Source organism: Vipera ursinii (genome assembly GCF_947247035.1).
Source record: "Vipera ursinii genome assembly, chromosome: 5".
Classification (NCBI taxonomy): domain Eukaryota; kingdom Metazoa; phylum Chordata; class Lepidosauria; order Squamata; family Viperidae; genus Vipera; species Vipera ursinii.
Window position 1 is genome coordinate 55,395,953 of NC_139518.1, and position 20,671 is coordinate 55,416,623.

General features: G+C 39.6%; 1 protein-coding gene across 1 annotated transcript in view; it reads left to right on the forward strand.

The window, feature by feature from the left end:
* CCDC172 (coiled-coil domain containing 172) overlaps positions 1–20,671 on the forward strand; it is a gene marked incomplete at both ends in the record, with an annotated part of 41,922 nt that overhangs the window by 11,051 nt on the left and 10,200 nt on the right. Inside the window, 2 exons of the mRNA XM_083363300.1 lie at positions 10,912–10,999; positions 16,952–17,007. Coding sequence (XP_083219426.1) covers positions 10,912–10,999; positions 16,952–17,007 — 144 coding nt within the window. The remainder of the gene's footprint in view (positions 1–10,911; positions 11,000–16,951; positions 17,008–20,671) is intronic.

Genomic DNA, 20,671 nt, shown 5'->3' on the forward strand with positions numbered 1-20,671 from the left:
GAAACAAGACTGAACATCTGGCAATTCCTTATTGATGGTCAGCACTAGATGCTGTATGATCTTAAGGAGAATCTTGCCAGTGTAAATTATGAGGGCAATTGTGTAGTAACTGGAGTAATCCTTGGAGTTGTCCTTTTTTGTGATGGAATGAACACTGGTTGTTTCCAAACCTATGGCCATGTAGTTTGTTCCAAATATCTGGCACAAGGCTGTGATAGTTATGTTGGTACAGGCTTCAGCAGTTCTGTGTGGATGATTTCAAGAATCCATATTGATACCTGTAAAAAAAATACCCAGAAGGTCAGAAAACCTTGTAGATTGATTTATACATGAGGTCTAAGGGTCATTCCCTTTCCTAAAAAGTTTTAATTCTAACTATTATGAACACTACCCTCCCCCCCCCAATCACCTATCTTTTTCTTTCCTCATTTCTTCATTTCAGAATAATGATTCTAGATAGATAGATAGATAGATAGATAGATAGATAGATAGATAGACAGACAGACAGACAGACAGACAGACAGACAGACAGACAGACAGACAGACACACACACACACACACACAGATAGATAGGCAGGCAGGCAGGCAGGCAGGCAGGCAGACAGACATAGAGTTATTCCCTGTGGCTGGGAAAATGATGTTTCTCAAGAATCCTTGAGACCTGTAAATTTTATAGAGAAGGTGAAGAGGGGGAAAATTGTTTTTGACTGATAAAGTTGGAGAGCTGTTTCTGCTGTTCCTAGTCTAGCTGGAGGTTAATTTGATTTACCCTTTAGAGAGGAAAAAAGCAATGCTGAGAGAAGAAAACAATAGCTTTTGGAGAAGAAGGAAAGAGAAATAGACCTGAGAATTTATTACATAGGATTTTAAGCTGAATTCAAGATAAATATGAGAGTCTCTACTATGAATCATTGCAATTGTCTAAAGCTTGCTTCCATGACAGAGATTTAGAGATGAAGAAATTAATCTTTGAATGATACCTTCTCATGTGCCAAGAATCATTACAAATTACCGTACATTAACTATCATGACATTTTTGCTATATACTCTACAAATTTTCAGCTGATCTTTCAGTGTGATAAGGAACACATAATGAGTGACAAACCAGCACTGACTGAAAAAGATATAAGTAAACTTGAGAAGCAGAAATTCAGCAGAAAAATAATTCTGTTCCTATCAGTTCATTCTTTGTTTAAATGATTTCCAGTGTTTAATCATTTATTTTATTAGGCCAGTAACAGTGGGAAATCTTTTTAATTGAGATTTTTATTTAGTGAACAAATAAGTTAATTAGTAAGTTAGCACTAAGTTAAACCTAACCTGTAGAAGATGTATGAATTGGTGTCCACTACATTTATTCCTAGTGATAACATGCAGCTTTTTAAAGAATATTTCAGTAATCTTTTGATCCTTAACATCCATCTTGTCTTTTCTTTCTACTTTCATTATTTTCAAACAGACTTTTTGCTTGTAGTGCATAGTGCTTGCTGAACATAGCTTTAGGAGAACAGTCAATCTGGTCCTATTCAGGAGCAGTTGTTTCATTCTCACAGCCTGTGATATTTTAATTACCATCCTCAAATCCATAATGCAGTGATATACAGTATATATTCTTGCTCTCCTTTTTCAGTGGCCGAAATTCACACCCATGATTTGCCACTGGAAAAATAATTGCTTTAAATGTATTTTGATTTTTGTTTTTCCAAGAAATTTAATTGTTCTTTACAATTTTAAGTTAATCATTGTCTTTGATTTTTCCTTTAGTTCTCTAATACAATGTCCATCTTTAACTATTCTTGAACCCAGAAAATTGTTTTGTGGTCAGTAACAAAATTACTGAGATTTTTCATAGAGTTGATGAAATAAGTCTTCGTGATTTACATAACCTTTTCCTTCTTTGTATTTAAGATTAACCCAGATTTTTCATTTTCTGAACTCTGTCATAAAATATTGCCTGTACAAATTAGTTATTAGAAAATACATACTTACATAATCAGTGTCCCATTTCTTATTCTATATCACTCTGTTTTAATAATGTTAACTCTTACAATAGCTTTTTTATAAATAAAGATTAGTGTCAGACGAATAATCAGCTATTTTGCTATGCCCAATAGCCTAAATACATTCCATATTTTGGCATGATCTTTATAATCAAAATCCTTGCCTTAGTCAATTAAATAAAAATAAATGTATGCATTACATTTTCTATTGTTTCTATTATCTATGGTATACCCTTTGTATAACATTTATCTAATGTCATGTCTCTCATCTTTCTAAAAAGCCAGGTTGTTTGTTTGTCATTTCTTAGATGATAAATGATCTCTGGCAGGCCCGGGACAGGGGTTGTTCCTCTGTCCTGGTCCTACTTGATCTCTCAGTGGCTTTTGATACCATCGACCATGGTATCCTGCTGCGACGGCTCAGGGGGTTAGGAGTGGGAGGCACTGTTCTACGGTGGTTCTCCTCCTACCTCTCGGGACGCTTGCAGTTTGTATTGGCAGGGGGGCAGAGATCTACCCCAAGGCCCCTCACTTGTGGGGTGCCTCAGGGTTTGGTTCTCTCCTGCCTCCTGTTAAACATCTATATGAAGCCGCTGCGTGAGATCATCCGTGGCGTTGGGGTGAGGTATCACCAATATGTGGATGATACCCAGTTGTTCATCTCCACCCCAAGCCAACCCAGTGATACCCTTGACGTTATGTCCCAGTGCCTGGAGGCGGTGCGGGTCTGGATGGGAAAGAACAGGCTCAGGCTGAACCCCTCCAAGACTGAGTGGCTGTGGATACTGGCATCTCGTATTGTCCAACATGTTCCATCTCTTCTGATGGGTGTCCTCCTGGATTCACAGCTTAACTTGGAGGATCATCTAACTGCTGTGACCAGGGGGGCTTTCGCACAGGTTCGCCTGGTGCACCAGGTGCGCCCCTTTTTGGACCGAGATGCCCTATGCACAGTCACCCACACCCTTGTCACTTCTCGCCTGAATTACTGCAATGCTCTCTACATGGGGCTGCCCTTGAAGTGCACCCGGAGGCTTCAGCTGGTGCAGAATGCGGCTGCACGGGTGCTTATGGGAGTTTCTCAATACTCCCTGCGTGAGCTGCATTGGCTTCCGGTTGCCCTCTGGGTGCGATTCAAGGTGCTGGTAATTACCTTTAAAGCCTTACATGGCTTAGACCCGGGGTACTTGTGAGACCACCTGCTGCCATTGTCAACCTCCCATCGCCCGGTTCGCTCCCACAGAGTCGGCCTCCTCAGGGTTCCATCGGCTAAGCAATGCTGGCTGGCGACCCCCAGGGGGAGACCTTCTCTGTGGGCACGCCGACACTCTGGAATGAGTTGCCTCTGGAGCTGCGGACGGCCCCTGACCTTCGGTCCTTCCGCCATGACCTGAAGACATGGCTGCTCCAACAATCGAGCCTGGACTGTCTATAGTTTTAAATTAGATTTTATTGGGTTAATTGTTATGTATTTATTATATTTATGATTTAATTCTTTTTTAAATTTTGTATTTTTGGTTTTTTAACTTTTTATTGTTGTGAGCCGCCCTGAGTCCTTAGGGAGAAGGACGGCATATAAATTTAATAAATTCAAATTCAATTCAATTCTTCATCCATATGTGGCCCTATACTTTATAAGAGCTTAGAAAACTAGTAATGAACTAAAGAATTAATTACTTAATTTGTTTTTTTAATATAATGGTTGAAATAGTCTTTTTTCCAGAAAGCTAGCTGGGGAAGTAATGACTTACTGACCTAAATTCATCTTCTAGCAAGAGAGGTTCTGGTATGTGAGGAATATCTTCTAATTAATGTTTACACCCCAGCCCAGGCATGTCAAATTCGCGACTTTTTTCCCATTGCCAGCAATGGGCTAGGTGCGATTTCAGTATGATGCTTCCGACCCGTGGGCCAGCAGTTTAACATGCCTGCCCCAGCCCTTCAAATCCTGTATTTTCACATCTGTGATTTACAGCTGTTTTCATATTCCTAATATAAGGTAAAGGTAAAGTTTCCCCCGCACATGCGTGCTAGTCGTTTCCAACTCTAGGGGCCGGTGCTCATCTCCGTTTCAAAGCCGAAGAGCCAGCGTTTGTCCGAGGACGTCTCTGTGGTCATGTGGCCGGCATGACTAGATGCCAAAGGCGCACGGAACGCTGTTACCTTCCCACCGTAGTGGTCCCTATTTTTCTACTTGCATTTTTACGTGCTTTCGAACTGCTAGGTTGGCAGAAGCTGGGACGAGTAACAGGCGCTCACTCTGTTATGTGGCACTCAGGATTCGACCCACCAAACTGCCGACCTTCTGATCGACAAGCTCAGCGTGTATACGTCTAAATTACATTTTCAGACAGATGAGCTGTATGTCACTACTCCATTTCTGGTCTCTTGTTTGTTTTCTCATTTTTAAAAATAATTCCTTTCTAGAGACAGATTAGGCAGGAAGAATTGTTCTGATTGAGATGTGAGTTGCTGCAGCGTTTTAAAATATATAAATAGCATTGGAATATTATCGTGTTTTTATTTCATTGACGAGGGTTCTGTTTACTTGATTAATCTAAAAGATTTTTTTATGTCTTATTGTTGGAAAAGAAACCATATTAATGACACCATAGAAGAACAAAGAACACTGCATTCACATAAATCTGCAAGGAAATATTTCCACTAGAGCTTAACAAATCCTCCATATTAGTGGTAGGTTGCCTAAGGCCATGATTGTATTGGTTTTAAGCAAATATTTTCAATTTAGTTTAATGTTAACTTGATAAGCAAGGAAATTTTCATCTCTGGAGTAATCTCTGGGATACAGAATGAATTTCTGTAATGACAACTGCTCTTTGATTTCCTAAAAACTTTATATCAATGCACAGTAGAACCATTATAGAGAGAGAGATGTTGTCAGGGTTTCTATTATGGACTCCAGTTTCAGTGTTTGTCATCCAAGAATAAAAACTTACTCTAGGGTAAATTGTGATATTGGAATTTCAGGTGGGAATAATTTTCTTTATTCAGATGCACATACAGGAAACTGAAATTAGAAAAGCTGTTGATCCATTTGTCATTCCCTGTAGATTTTAAAATATTGAGTAGTATTGGAAAATGATCCCTCCCTCTCCCGCTCTGTCACCCAACAGCCAGGCAAGCTGTTTTTCAACTCTAAATCATTTTAAAACCTAAATATATTTATACAATTCAACAACCTAACTTGTCTGGCAAAAGTCTCTTGGAGCAGCTTCCTCTCTTTCCTGGGCTTGAGCCCCATGGTATCTTCTCTTTACTGCCTCTAATTCAAATCCAAATTGGCTGTTTATCTGTATTTAGATTGTCATCAGCTTCACACACTGGGCTCTCCTTACTCTCTTAGGAGGACAAAACAAACTCTCTCCAGCTGACCTATTGGATTATTCCCTTCACATGTGGAAACCGCTACCCAATCCCTCCTTATGAATCCAGGTTGCAGGTTTGATAGCAGAGCACAAGCAGCATGAAGGAGGAAATCTTTAGAATTAGATTAGACTAATTTGTCTCTCATCTCCCTTTTCTCAACCATCTGTCACTTTAAAGTTTCTTCTTCTGTCTCTCTTATCTTGGAGTAATTTTCTCCCACTAGTTCCTTTAATAAACAGTGACTCAAACAGTGACTGCCATTTTACCAATGTTGTGACCAATTCTGGCCAAAGCTGTTGGGGACAGACAAGTCAGTGGAGATCATGTTGTGGTGGAGCTTAGGAGCCCTTTCTGAAAGGAACTTGAGTAAACAGCAAGGTGTGCTAGATCATTACAGGAGAAAAGTGACTTACACTTTCCCTTCTTCTAAGGCAGTTGCCTCTATTCTGGGCACATGTAGATGAATTGCTGCTTGTAAATTGCAGGCTTGTATCCAGTAAGAACGCACTGATGTGATAAATAGGCAAATCTGGGGTGCATTACCAATCCCTATTGGAGCAGCAATGATGTATCTTGTTATAAAACTGTTCACTCAGCTTGTGGGTCTTATAGTAACAGGTCAGGAAAGGACAATGACTATGGTAATCTATAAAAATATTGCAGTGATTGCTCTGGAGGGGACTGGTTGCAAACAACATTAAGTTGGTCTTTAGAGCAAACTAGTACTGATTACCTAACTGACCAGCAGTAACTCTTCCTGTTGAAACTCGTATTTACTTCAAGCAAATGAGTGGCAATCTAAATAGACATTAGGAAAGAATTAATATTCTGACTTTTGTTTTGTCCAAATCATTGGTTTCTGATAAAACTACAGTTTGTAGCCTCCCTGCTAGATGAGATCATAAATCATACCTATTCAGTGAAGTTAGATATAGTCACATGAGGTTAGATATGGTGATTTCCTGACTGCAGATATGTAACATGGCAAGGTATACAGTATTCTTGCAAACCTCCGGGACTGATTATTTGATCCCTGCATAAATATACACTTTAAATTAATCAAATCAGTTTTCTCCTAGTCATTACCCATTTTACTGCATATTTTAACTGCAGCTTGTGTATTTTGGTTTCCTGTTTCGTTACCTATGATATTCACAACTGCTTCTGTTACTTAGACATCCAGGCACACAGTTGTTGCATAATATGTACATTTTTAGCTGTTTTGAATTTAGTGGGAAGATTTTATACCTCTAGGAGATTTTTCATGTATGAAAAAATATGTCCCTGAAATTTGGACATTATAGCAGGATAAACTGCAGCAACATTAAGAACTGTAATCAGATCTTAGGCAGGATTTATTTCTTCTGATTTGAAAAAAACTGGCCTGATGAGAGAAGTTGTTTTCTTTAACTTAATGTTTGTGTTCAGAGTCTTGGTTTGTTATTGGGGAATATTAGTTTAGTTTCAAGTAAAATAAAGGAATACAGAATAATTTTTCTAAAACCTGTCTTACTATTACTACAATTGAGTCAGGAATGTCAAAACATTTCTGGGTTGAAAGGCTGGAATGGTGACATCATCAATGCCCACCTGACTCCTTTCATCCCACTGAAGTGTTACCTATCTATCTACTTGCAGTTGGCTGCTTTCAAACTACTGGATGATAGGAGCACACTATGGCAGCATTTGGGTCTCAAACAAAAGCCTGCCAATTGTCAGCTAAACATCCTAACTGTTCTGTACCAGCCTGCTACCAGCCCTGCAGAAAAGGCAGGGACAACCCCTTTTACAAGGAGGCAAGAGGCTGGAACTAAGCCTACCAAATTTATGGATACAAAAGCAAACAAGACACAAACCATGAAACAGGAGCTATTCAAGCGGTTGCCTTCAGCAAACCAGCCCTCCCACACATTCCCCGACCCAACTGCCGAACCCACAGGCTGACCCTGAATCACAACACTAACCTTGGGAGCCACTGTGCTCCTGTATCAGGATTACTAAAAGTGATCTATCTACCAGACCTACACTGAAAATGCTCTAGCTTGATTTCTGGGGGTGGGCCTAACATAAGCCCTACCCCCAAAATAAGCCCTAGTTTTGGGGCGAGGCACATACCTAAACATCAAGCTAGGGCACGAGTTGGGGTTTGGAAGTGCCCCATGTGCCCTGCACCCACTTACCTTGCAGCCAGGCCTCTCCTTGCTGGTCCACCTCTTCTGCAGCATCCCCAAGCCTGCATTTCATAGTCAGAAGCCTTTCCAGAAGGCCACTGCAGCCGAAAACCGAATTATGGATTCAATCCATAGCTCAGTTCTGCAAGGCCTCTGCAGCTGATAACTGAGCTAAGGATTGAATCCGTAGCTCGGTTCTCAGTTGCAGTTGCCTTCTGGAAAGGCCTTTCTCAGCTGCAGAATAAAGCTGCTCCATCAGCTACAGAAGTGGATCGGCTGGGTGGGACTGTCCGTGGTGGAAGTGAGTGGAAAAGACGCACACACCCCAAAATAAGACCTGGTGCCTCTTTTGGAGGAAAAAAAAGACCGGGTCTTATTTTCGGAGAAACATGGTATGTTTGTGTACATGAATCCTGAAAGCCAACAAATGTGCATAATATTTGCATACGTGTCCTGAGACAGCATCATTGCAAAACAAAGTAGTAGATCTGTAGCTTTGGGGGGGGGAAATGATCATGGAGTGTTATAATAATAAATGAAAGCTAGAACATACTTATCTAGTTTCCATAACCTAACTGCTTTTTTCTGGCATTAAACTTCATAAATAAGACTGTGAATCCAACTTCCTTGGTGTGCTATGATTAGGGGTTTGACAGTAGTCTTGGAAAGTGGATAAGTATACTCCATCCCTCATTTATTATGCGGTGGCTCAGTGGGTTAGGACGCTGAGCTTGTCGATCAGAAGGTCGGCAGTTTGGCGGGTCGAATCCCGAGTGCCGCGTAACAGAGTGAGCGCCTGTTACTTGTCCCAGCTTCTGCCAACCTAGCAGTTCGAAAGCACGTAAAAATGCAAGTAGAAAAATAGGGACCACTACGGTGGGAAGGTAACAGCGTTCCGTGCGCCTTTGGCGTCTAGTCATGCCGGCCACATGACCACGGAGACGTCCTCGGACAAGCGCTGGCTCTTCGGCTATGAAACGGAGATGAGCACCGGCCCCTAGAGTTGGAAACGACTAGCACGCATGTGCGGGGGAACCTTTACCTTTACCTTTTTATATTACTGAGGCCTCTCTGTGAGCTGCTTGATCCTTTTTCTCACAATTGCCAGTAGGATATAGTCTGGCGTATAAAAAAATCTACATTGGATAAAGGCATACTTACAGGGAACCTAGGTTTTGAATTAATGTTTCATTAAAATAGCCGTCTTTAATTCAGAACTGCATGCTACCATTATGCTCAACAGAATCTTTATGCATGGAAGTAGCATTCATGCAATAATGTACCATTCTCTAAACAGAAAGCTTGTGAATCTCATTAGTATCTAATATAGCTATAAAGTATCTAATATAGCTATAAAGTCTCAGCCAACATCCCATGTTCTAACTGATATACTGTACCCAGAATATAATACTTTCTTATATAAGCTCACTTAGCACTCACAAAATCACCACAATGACCCCAGAAATTGTTCCCCTATTATCATGAACGGATTTGATACAATTTTATAATTAATTTTCATTCTGCAGTCTCCTGACAAGTATGACAAGGAGTGCAGTATCACTTTATTGCTGCATATACTACGGGCCATTAAATGATCTGAAATAGCCTTTTCTTGGTCCAGCAAGTATCTACGGTACTTAAGCTACACATGCAGCATACTACATAATGGGTAGTATACTGCATCTGGATTCTTGATTTTTAAATCTTTTTAATTTCTTGTAGAAGAGATGCTACAAATATTTATTTTTCTCACTTCTATTCAGTTTTCTGTTGTCTTTCTTGAATTGTCTTCTATCCTTCTAGCAGGTCTAAATTCTAAGACAAGTTCAGATGCTGCAAAAAGAAAGCCAGAATAAATGTAATATAACTCCCATATTTCAGAAGGTTTTTTAAACTTATGGTACTACTAAAATTTGGCCTATGTATTATAAGATCATGTATTAACTTGTCACTGATGGAATTAGTATCACTCATTCAATTAACTTTTCAAGTAATCCTACACTAGTAAAACACTTCATGTAATATGATCCATGTGTTATATATTTAAATTCTTTTTGAAGATTTAGTTCAAACATATCCCTTATGTAGCCTGTATTTTTAATCTGAGAAACATTTATGATGATCAGCAAGTAAACTGTGGTATATAAGGCATTTTCTTTCTAAAATTGAATTGGCAAGTCTGCAATTAAAAAAATATTTTATGAATTTTATGTAACCTGATTCTCAAACTATTTCAGAAAAATCAGAATTTTTTTACAAATAACATTTTGCCAATAACTTGCCATGTGCAACTAAAGAACATTGAGGACATTTTATGACAAATGTTCAGTGTGTCACCTGAACTAAGACTCCATTAGCAATCTATTAGGAAGTAAAGACTTATGCTTCATCTTTAAAAGTTTGATTTGAAAATGTTATTCTCCTACTCGTACACATTTTTATATGTGAATTCAATAATCTCCAATAAAATTTAAGCTTGTTGCATGGCTGGCTCAGGAATTCTGGGAGTTGAAGTTCATGAGTCATAAAAGAGCCAAGGTTGCCTACCCCTGTCCGAGGGTCATGTGATTGCCATTTGTAACTTTCACAGCCTGCTTCCAACAAGCAAGGTCATTGGAGAAGCCAACAGGAAGTCACTGTCGCATGACACTATGCTCAATGAATCAAGCAAAGTACCATAAAAATGCTTAAGCTGCCGTTACCCAGCCACCCTATAGAAATATTTTTGTCTTGTGGCAGAATGAAAACAGAAAATCAGGAAGCTTATACTCTGGCAAAATGTTCTGAAGCCAATGCCTGTAGAATATTTTTTCTCATTGTTATCATATGATTATATGGTAGATTTATTTACTTATTTAAATGTTGAGGCTAGTTGACTCCCCAATGACTCTGGATAGTTTATAAATGAAATAAGTGATAACAGATATAAAAAAGAATATGGCTGACCACAAGAACAACATCTAATCTTTGATTAAACTAAACTAACTAAAAGGGGATAAACAACCATCTTCTCCCAAGGCTTGAGAGATCCAGCCAGAATAAATTATACAAAGATCTGTAATACAGGTTTAAGACATAAACATCATTGCCCCCGCTCCCCAAATTATTTTAATTTCTACATACTGCTAATCTTTGTGATTTCTAGGTTGTTGAATATAGTTGTTATTCATAACACATTTTGGTTGCAATTTATAACTGTATATTAATGCATGACCCACCAATTATTGGGCAGCTTTGTAAATTCCTGCTAAGATAATCAAGGTTAAATGAGGATTGGTTTGCAGTTAAGAGGAAGCTGACAAGTTTACCATATCAGGTGACATGATATTTTTCTTTCTTAATATTGGCACAGGCTTAAAAAGCAGTTGGAGAATTATAAAGACGATGAAATGGAAAATGCCTGTGAGGCTCTTCAAATGGAAATTGAATTTCTGCAGATGGTACACTCTTTTAACTTAACATGTATCATTATGGTGTGAGGTGGGGAAATAGATTCTATTATCTTGCACATAAAATACTTCTTTATAAATAGTGTACTATCAGGCAGGTAGATCTACTGGCCCTACAGACTGTTATCTGTATTTCCCATTATACACATGTCACTCCTTTTACTTGCTCAAAAGTAGTTTCTGGAAAGATAGGAAATCCATTTTCTTGCTTGTAGGTTATCCTTAGATATCAGATTGGTCTTTGTTTTCCATCTTGGGTAATTCTGTCTATTTGCTTTCAGTGCTCTCATACAATTCATTGTTCAGGATAGACATTCAACTCAGTCTGGAATATCTGAGCCCTTTAGTCCTTGTTAGTGTAACAACTTCAACATAAACATTTGTAAGACCATGAAAGAGCAATCTAAACAATGGGCAGACCACAATAAAAGTGGGAACATGAGGCAATTATATTCATAGCAATGCAATCTGATGTCATGATTAAGAGACCACAGCAGCTAAAATAACTGAAAACTCAGTTACAAAATAGCATAGGATTTCACATTTAAAGCAATGATGGCCAAATTACAGGATGGAGAAGTTGATTGTACAGTAACCTAGGCAATTTGTTTTTCTTCCACTTTTACTATTCCTTTCCCCTGTCTGCCTTAATCAATCAAGACTTTTAACCCTGTTCTCATTCAACCTATCTAGCCCATAGCAGCTTTAGTCTCTTTTTGACAGGCTTCTACACATACATTGACTTGCAACTGGTTTCTCAGAGACCATTTAAAGTTATGATGGAAAGCCCCCCCCAGGTACTTATGACCTCATTCCAAAGTTCTAATGGCCAGCCCGCTCCTCATGGTTACGGGACCGCATTCAGGACACCTCACCACCAACCTGCCTTTTCAGCTGTTTGCGGCATCCATGATGACATGATCGTAATTTACAACCTTTTGTAAAAAAATATTTATTCCCAGTTTTCACTAAAAAAGGTTCCATAGCAAACAATGGGTTTGCTTAATGACCATGGTGTTTGCGTAACAAATGTCACAAACAAGGTTGTAATGTCAGGTGAGTCATGTGGGTGACCTGCTTTACGACCATCACAACTAATGGCCATAACAGGCAGGGTCTGTTATGGTTGTAAGTTGAGGTTCATCTGTACAATTCCTATAGACAGCAGCAGCCTCATCTCTTGTATACCTTTCAGTTGCAACAGGAACACTAGCTATAAGCAACTGTAATACACACAAAGAGAAACCCTTTATATACTGGTTGAGAATGCAGAGACAGATGGATAATAATAATAATAATAATAATAATAATAATAATAATAATAATAATAATAAGAATAAGAAGAAGAAGAAGAAGAAGAAGAAGAAGAAGAAGAAGAAGAAGAAGAAGAAGAAGAAGAAGAAGAAGAAGAAGAAGAAGAAGAAGAAGAAGAAGAAGAAGAAGAAGTTGGAAGGGACCTTGGAGGTCATCTAGTCCAACCCCCAGGTGCTTTGGAGAATAGCTTGGCTCCCTCTTCTTTGTGGCAGCCCCTGAGATATTACATGATACAGAAACGTTTTAAGTAACTCGATAAAGCTATTGAAGTGCATTGCTTGTTATATAAGTTTATTATATAACAGCTATTTATTTCATCACTAGAATATCTAGTTAATTAGTACATTTCTAATTGGTAGAAATCTCTTTCTTCCAAAACAAAATAATAGAACTCCCAACCTCCCTCTTCCCCTTCCAGCTGAAAACAGTTTCAGCTATTGGTTATTCATACAGACTTCTTTTATCTGCAAAATAAAAGAGATACCTGCAATCTACCTCATAGTTGTTCCAAATGATAGAGAGAACAAATTCCTCCATCATATTCAAACTGACAAAAGATAACTTGGCTTCCTTTAATGTGCTGCTCATGAAATCAAAACCTTCCATCAAATGCTAGATGCAAGAAAGCTGTTATAAGAAAATGATTTGCAGATCCCAGACTATTTCCTTTGTCTCTTTCATAAATAATCTATCAGTAGTGATGGGGAGAAGGGCAAAGTCCTCCACCCCTTTCTGCTTACAATTCAACCTGTCAGCACTCTGCAGAATTTATTAGGGATTCGGGTTTATGTTAGTAAATGTCAAGTAAAAATTAGTTTGTTGTTCAGTTTAAAGTAAGGAGCAAAGAACTTCAGACAACTAATGATTCCCACTCCATTGTTGTTGTTGTTTTTCCCGTTGCAGGAATTGTTACAAAAAAAGTCTTCAGCCAAATAAATATTTTGAACTGATTCAAATGTCAGAGGAGCAGCATATTGTGGTATTTGGAAAAATGCTCCTTTTATCATCCTTATCGGTTAAATTTATCATCCTCTGCTTTTCCTGCTAGTAGAGCAAGGAGTCTGCTTTTTCACTACACACATTGTATCTTCGCTTCTGGATATTTATTACCAAAAATGTCTAACAACTGTAAACAAATCATTTTCTTCTCGCACAGTGGGATTTTTCCTTGGCGATGTTCCCATTCCCATATTCAACAGTAAAAACCTGTCTGCATTCTGTTTTTATCAGTTGTGGCAGAAGCATTAACAGTTTCACACAGAACATATACATTATCATTGTCATGTAGTACAGTTTTTAAAAAAGTTGGAAAATATAAATGAAGTTGATGCTTCTGGGACAGTATAACCTGCTATTTTTAATAAGTTTCTCCTGACATTTAAATGTTTTCTTTCTTTAAGGTTAAATAACTTGTGAAACTTCGAATTTCACAACATCTCCAATGTAATTTTGTTCCAGTTTTTACATATCTGTACTTCCATTGCTATATTACTTTATCATTTTTATTATGAAATTAATTGTTACATAAATAGCCAATATTTATACTGATATATATTTCATGTGGGAGGGGCTAACCAATGCTCACAATTGGTACTTTAATTCATTTCACCAGCTTGAAATTTTCTTCTTTTTAAACTGTTTAGTATCGAAGTTCTCACATGTTAATTGTATATTTCTAATGTAATATAGAATTTATCAATTTGGCAACATACAAATAATTGTGATAATAAATAAATATGGCCAAGTTGTGTTATATTGTGTACAGATTATGCATTGCTATGAGCAATAACTATTAATGGTTATGCATGTTTTACGATGGTAACCTTATTCGTTTGGTCTGTAATGATGAGCAATTACAATTTTTAAAATATTCCTGAAGACAATTTGTTTTGGTAATTAAAGATAATATATGAATACGTCAAAATTATATAAAATTTTATATAAATTATATAAAAGTTGAAAGTTAGCAGTTTAGATTATAGATTGCATTGAACCAATTCAGTTTTGTTCTGTACCTCTGTTTAATGTTAGGGTAAATTTATAGTCTCGAAGATAAAAGATTAATCAATCATGCAAGGTTCATAAAACCAACCCTGATCATTCCATGGAAGTTCACACCTGTTCCATGTAGTCTAGTAACCTGTTCCCTACAAAGGCTGGAAAGACCACAAGCTGTTCACAAAAGAAATATTCCTTCTCAAAAAATATTTGGTCTTCCAAACATCTTAACAGTCTTTGTAAATACTTGTTTTAAATAATACTTTAGCAGCTTGTTTTCAATGCAAAAGATGGATATTTCATCATACATTAGTTTTTGATCAAAGGGCAGCCATCTTTAGAGCCAGGCATACTAAAGGAATTCTGAAGACATGTTATGGCTATTCTCATAAAGTGCATAACATTGGGGGGGGGAACTTACCTATTCACAAAATGGTAATGTAGGGTGTCAGTACCCATTCCCCAGAGAATAAAATATTTTGGGGAATATTAAAAAAGGCAGGATAGAATATTTCCCCTAAAGGAGAAAAATCCTAAGGAAGGTAGAAACAGCCCCAGTCTCCCCTTTCCTTAGGCAGAAGCCTGAGGAGGCCACTCTTTAGAAATGCAGATTTAGTAATCCATTCAGAAATACTGGGGCACAGTATTCATAAGCAAAACACTTTCAGCATCCACAACTGATGGAATTAAGAATGTACATTCCCTCACACAGCTCCAAGGACAGGACATGACCTTTATGACATAACAGGATTAACCCCCACCATTAGAATACCAAAAGGGCACACTCAAGCTGAGGTCAAAGTACATTGCACAGGAACAGGCACTTCAAATACAAAGCCCAAAGTGTTCTGTGCCAGCCTACTACCGGCCCTGCAGGAAAGGCAGGGACAACCCCTTTACAAAAAGGCAAGAGGCTGGAACTAAGCCTGCCAAATTTATTGACACAAAACAGAGCAAACAGAGCAAAACAGAAACACGAACCATGAAACAGGAGCTATTCAAACGGTTGCCTTCAGCAAACCAGTCCTCCCACACATTCCCCTTTTAAACAGTTCAAGGCGTGGCTTCTCTCTGCCTCCTTCCGAGGTGTCCCATTGCCTTCCTCTGTTTACTCGATTGACTGCCTCCTGCGTCAGGCGTCCTTGAACAGGGCCAGCTGTGGGTCATCTTCATCCACGCTGTCAGGCTCACACAGCTGGGTCTGCGTCGTAACCAGATGGGAGGGGCCTGGCTGAGGGCTCTGCGAAGCCTCAGGGCTGTCCTCTGCAGGCTCTCCAACACCCCCCTCCTCTTCCTCTGAATCGTCCGACCCAACTGCCGAACCCACAGGCTGACCCTGAATCACAACACAAAGAAATTATAAAAACCCACCTACTATACTCTCAGCTGCAGTTGGTCAGGTCTCCCAGAACTGCATGCTGTTGCTGGTTCTGCTCATCAATAAACAGGAACCTTCTTTCTTAAACAGCCTCCATTTTTATTTCCAGTGTCTTAGCCTTCATTTTATTTACTCCCGGCTTGGAACTGGACCTGATTTTTCTTCAACAGTAGGCAAGTTCAAATAGGAAATATTAGTATATCAGCAAAAAAATAGCTTCCTTTAATTTCCTTTCTCCAGCTCACCAGAATACTCCAATTTAATTTCTTTCTTTCTTTTTCTTCTTCTGGGCTTGTGAGCATACTTTAATCTGCCCAAACTTTGTTTTATATAATACTTAAGTGGTTCATTTTAACACCAGGAAACCTACTCCAGATCATGCTGCCTTCTTTTAGAGCCTGCTAATTTCTTATCTTTTTTTAAAAAAAAAGATCAGATCAAGCATAAAGTCTATTCGATGCCAAATGAGGTGTTTACAGCACCATTTTGCTTCTGTCTGTTTTATGACTTTGAAAGTCATAACTAAAGTGGTAAGAAATAAAACCCCAGTGTTATAAGCTTTGAAGTTGTATGTACACTCTACCTTGCATATTTCATAGTGCAAGTGTAGTCTGTAGAAGATCTGAACCGGAAACTAGAGCAGGTATTAAAAGAATACCTGGTAAATCCATTTATCCTCTGAGCAATGTATTTATAGGAATAAAATAACAGTTACCCTATCCATTTTCATAATGTATATATCCCAATTTTTTAATTTTTCATATAATTTTGTTCAAGCAAAATTTAATAGACTTTCAAAATCAGTATGTCCATGAATTTTATTTTTCAGAGAAACAAAATTATGGTCCATATCAGTCATAGTGAACTGAAGAAATAAAACACCAGTGAAGAAGAATAGAATTATGGTCTCAAAAATATTTATGAGAGGCACTTAATTGATGCAAGTGTGTTGTATATGCAGATGCTGAAATTAGCACCATTATCTTACTCATACAGAAATCTCAGGCTTATTTAATCTATTTGTGCACAAAGCACGGGGGTATGTCTGCATGTGCAATTTTTAAATCAAAGATGAGTCATTCTTGAAATAACAAGAAGTGAAAGATGAATCTTATGTCATTTTAATTAGACTGCTACTGTATAGAACATTTCTAGATTTGAGTACATAGGATTATTAGCAATATACCACATATCCTGAATAAAGGTAAATGTTTATAAATGAAACAAAGTATATTTGTTTTTTTTTTAAAAAGATTAAGAACATCAATAATCTAAACAGATCTTTTGACATGAAGAAAATATTAAAAAGGTAAGTGGTAAAGGAAAAATACTGTTTCTATTGTCAAATAAACAGTGAATGAAGATGGTCTCATTTTGGTCTTGTCTCCACTTTTTATTTATTTCTTTTTAGAATGATATAATTTATTGATTCCACTAGACCACAGGTCGGCAACCTGCGGCTCCGGAGCCGCATGCGGCTCTTTGAGCCGTCTCTTGCGGCTCCCAGCCGCCCGGTGCGCGCGCACCTCTTCCAACGGGCAGTGGTGCGCGCGCACCTCTCCAAATGGAGAGTGGCACCGCCCGTTTGGAGATGTGCACGCGCACCTCCCCGAATGGGCGGAGGTGCGCGCGCACCTCCCCAAACCTTTGGAGAGGTGCGCGCGTACCTCCGCGCGAATGGGCAGCGGTGCCGCTCTTTGAGGAAGCTGCCGCGGCCCGTCTGTGAAGCTGCCGAAAGCGGCAGCTTAGCAGACGGGCCGCGGCAGCTTCCTCAAAGAGCGGCGCCCCTGCCCATTCCGAGAGGTGCGCGCGCACCTCTCCGAACGACCGGAGGTGCGCGCGTACCTCCGCACGAATGGGCAGCGGTGCCGCTCTTTCAGGAAGCCCGCCGCGGCCCGTCTGTGAAGCTGCCGAAAGCGGCAGCTTAGCAGACGGGCCGCGGCAGCTTCCGCAAAGAGCGGCGCCCCTGCCCATTCCGAGAGGTGCGCGCGCACCTCTCCGAACGACCGGAGGTGCGCGCGTACCTCCGCGCGAATGGGCAGCGGTGCCGCTCTTTCAGGAAGCCCGCCGCGGCCCGTCTGTGAAGCTGCCGAAAGCGGCAGCTTAGCAGACGGGCTGCGGCAGCTTCCGCAAAGAGCGGCGCCCCTGCCCATTCCAAGAGGTGCGCGCGCACCTCTCCGAACGACCGGAGGTGCGCGCGTACCTCCGCGCGAACGGGCAGCGGTGCCGCTCTTTCAGGAAGCTGCCGCTTTCGGCAGCTTCCTCAAAGAGCGGCGCCGCTGCCCCTTCGCACGGAGGTATGCGCGCACCTCCCCAAAGGTTTGGGGAGGTGCGCGCGCAACTCCGGTCGTTCGGAGAGGTGCGCGCGCACCTCTCGGAATGGGCAGGGGCGCCGCTCTTTGAGGAAGCTGCCACGGCCCGTCTGCAAAGCTGCCGAAAGCGGCAGCTTTGCAGACGGGCCGTCGCCATCGGGCAACCGGGAACCGGTTCCATCTCATTTTTTAAAAAATGGCAGCCGCGTGCGTCCGCGCATGCGCAAAAAAACTTTTTGTGCATGCGCGTGCATGGACACACGCACGCGGCTCCCTCTTTTTTTAATTTGTGATGGAACCGGTTCCCAGTGGTTCTTTTTCTTTTTTAGGTTGCCGACCCCTGCACTAGACACTAAATAAGTGGCTAGCTGTTTGGATGTGGAAGACGTTATAGATTAAACCAGATAACCTTCTAATACTTTCAGATTCAAATCTGCACTAATCTATTCCAAGTCAATCTTTAGATATCATCTGACTGTAGCTGATTTGAAATATTTCGTGGCTTGGTTACATCAGGAGAGAGAGTTTTTTTAGCAGTGTTATAGAAAATTTGCTCACTATACTCCAGTTCTACTTATAATTTTCTTGTATTTATTAATGAGATGAACTTAGTTTTTACTGTTCTGAAGACATTATCATTTCTCTTTATAATCTTTAACTGACAAAAAGTTTGCTGTTTGCTTTTTGTACAATGTTGTTAAAGACGATGAAAGAAGCCTTACTTATCACTAATATAGACATAGTAGGCCTAGGCAACTAATTTGATGAGGTGTTTAAATTTTGAGTAAAACAAGCCGTCTAAATTTGCACCTCAGAGGTATAAAGCAGCCACTTGTAAGCCTAGCCAAGCTCAGATATATGTGATGGAAAGACAGAGATAGACAGGTAACAGACAACAGATAGGTTACTAGCATAAATAGAATAGAGAAAGCATTTGAAAATGTTTTTCAAAAATTTCTGTTTTTTTTAACCATATCTGCACATGAAGCTTTATTTTTCTTACATTAGTAACAGCATTACCGGTACTTTTCTTTCTCTTCTGGGCTCACAGATTAGCCACATTTCTTACGTCAGACAAATGCCCATCAGTTCACACATAGTTATGAAATGGTTTCTTTTGTGTACTGAATGTTAATTTTCATATAACCTCATAATATCACCCACAGTTTAAATGGGCTTCTATGCTTTTCAATGTTATCAGTGACTTGTGTTCAGAAGATGAGAGCATACTTATAAAGTCTGCAGGTGATACAAAGCTGGGAGAGGTCACTAACAGTCTAAATGAAGAAGATAATGTCTAGACAGACTTGAGCAGTGGGAGGAAATGAATAGGAGACTATCAGGGACAAATGTAAAGTTTCGCATGTAAGAAAAGTGGTAAGGCATAAATACAGAAAGTCAGAGATCTGACTTGAGCCATATTACATGTGAGAGGAAATGTAGGTGTCTTTGACTGCAAGTTAGACATGAATCAAAAGGACTCATAACTGCTAAAAGAACATATACTGTACTTCTTGTGGTGCATTAATAAGAACATTGTGTCCTGATCACCACTCTACTATGCTCTCCAGGTAGAGCATTGGGGAAGGGATCAAGGGGCCAAAGCAGTGTCATATATAAGGATTCGAGCTCTGCACCCCTTTCAAGGTAATCTCTATAACAAACACAGCAGTGAATAGTAGTTCTGTCTTTATTGCAAGGCTATATATTAGCAGACTCTTGCAAGAGTTTTACTTTCTGGAAAACTCCCTTCGGAAACTTCCCATACCTTCTGTACTGTGTGCTGAGATATCTTTTACATGTCAGTTGTCCAGTCTACAGCTGTTCCTCTTGTCTCCAAAGGCCATTCTCACACACTGTTGCATCCCTTTTCCATTCCACACATATACCAAAGGAGCAAAGGTTACAATGCACTCTTTTTATCATTTTGACAAAGGTATTGGATCCCGAGGATGTCTTTTGTGTCTACCTATAGGCGACATAGTTCAAATAGGATAATGTCACGTGGAGTTAGTTTACAGAAGACTTGCACAATGAGGAAAAGTCTAAAAACCAATGTATATGAGGAACAGTTAAAAGATCTTTGTATATCTATCAATACAGAAAAGCTGGCAGACATGATAACAGTCATGTCCCATGGGGGTGGGGGATGGGTGGCTATATAAATTTGATGTGTAAATAAACAACAGTCTTCAACTCTCTGAAGGTTTGTCATGCAAAAAGCAGAGTGAATATATTGCCTATTGCTCAAAAGGCAAAACTAGAATCAGTGCATTAAAACTTCTAGAATAGGGGTGTCAAACTGCTGGCCCGCGGGCCAGATGTGTCATGTGGAAGCCGTGCACACCCCATTGCCGGCAATGGCAAAACCATCCCAATACATTGCGCAACTTTACGTGATGTCGCGAGTTTGACTTGTCTGTTCTAGAATAAAACTTTAAACTACACATTAGAAGGGACTGCCCTGATTTAGAAGCTTTCAGTAAATGGATCAGACAACTGTATGAAATGAATAGTTTCTGGCAAAAGAAAGTAAACGTTGGAAAAAGTCTGAATCGGGCAGCATCAAAATCAAATAAATAGAATAAAATAACCATTAAGGGAGATAAAACCAGTTCAGTTCTAGGAAAGTGAAAAATATGAAAAAGAAACTCATAATAT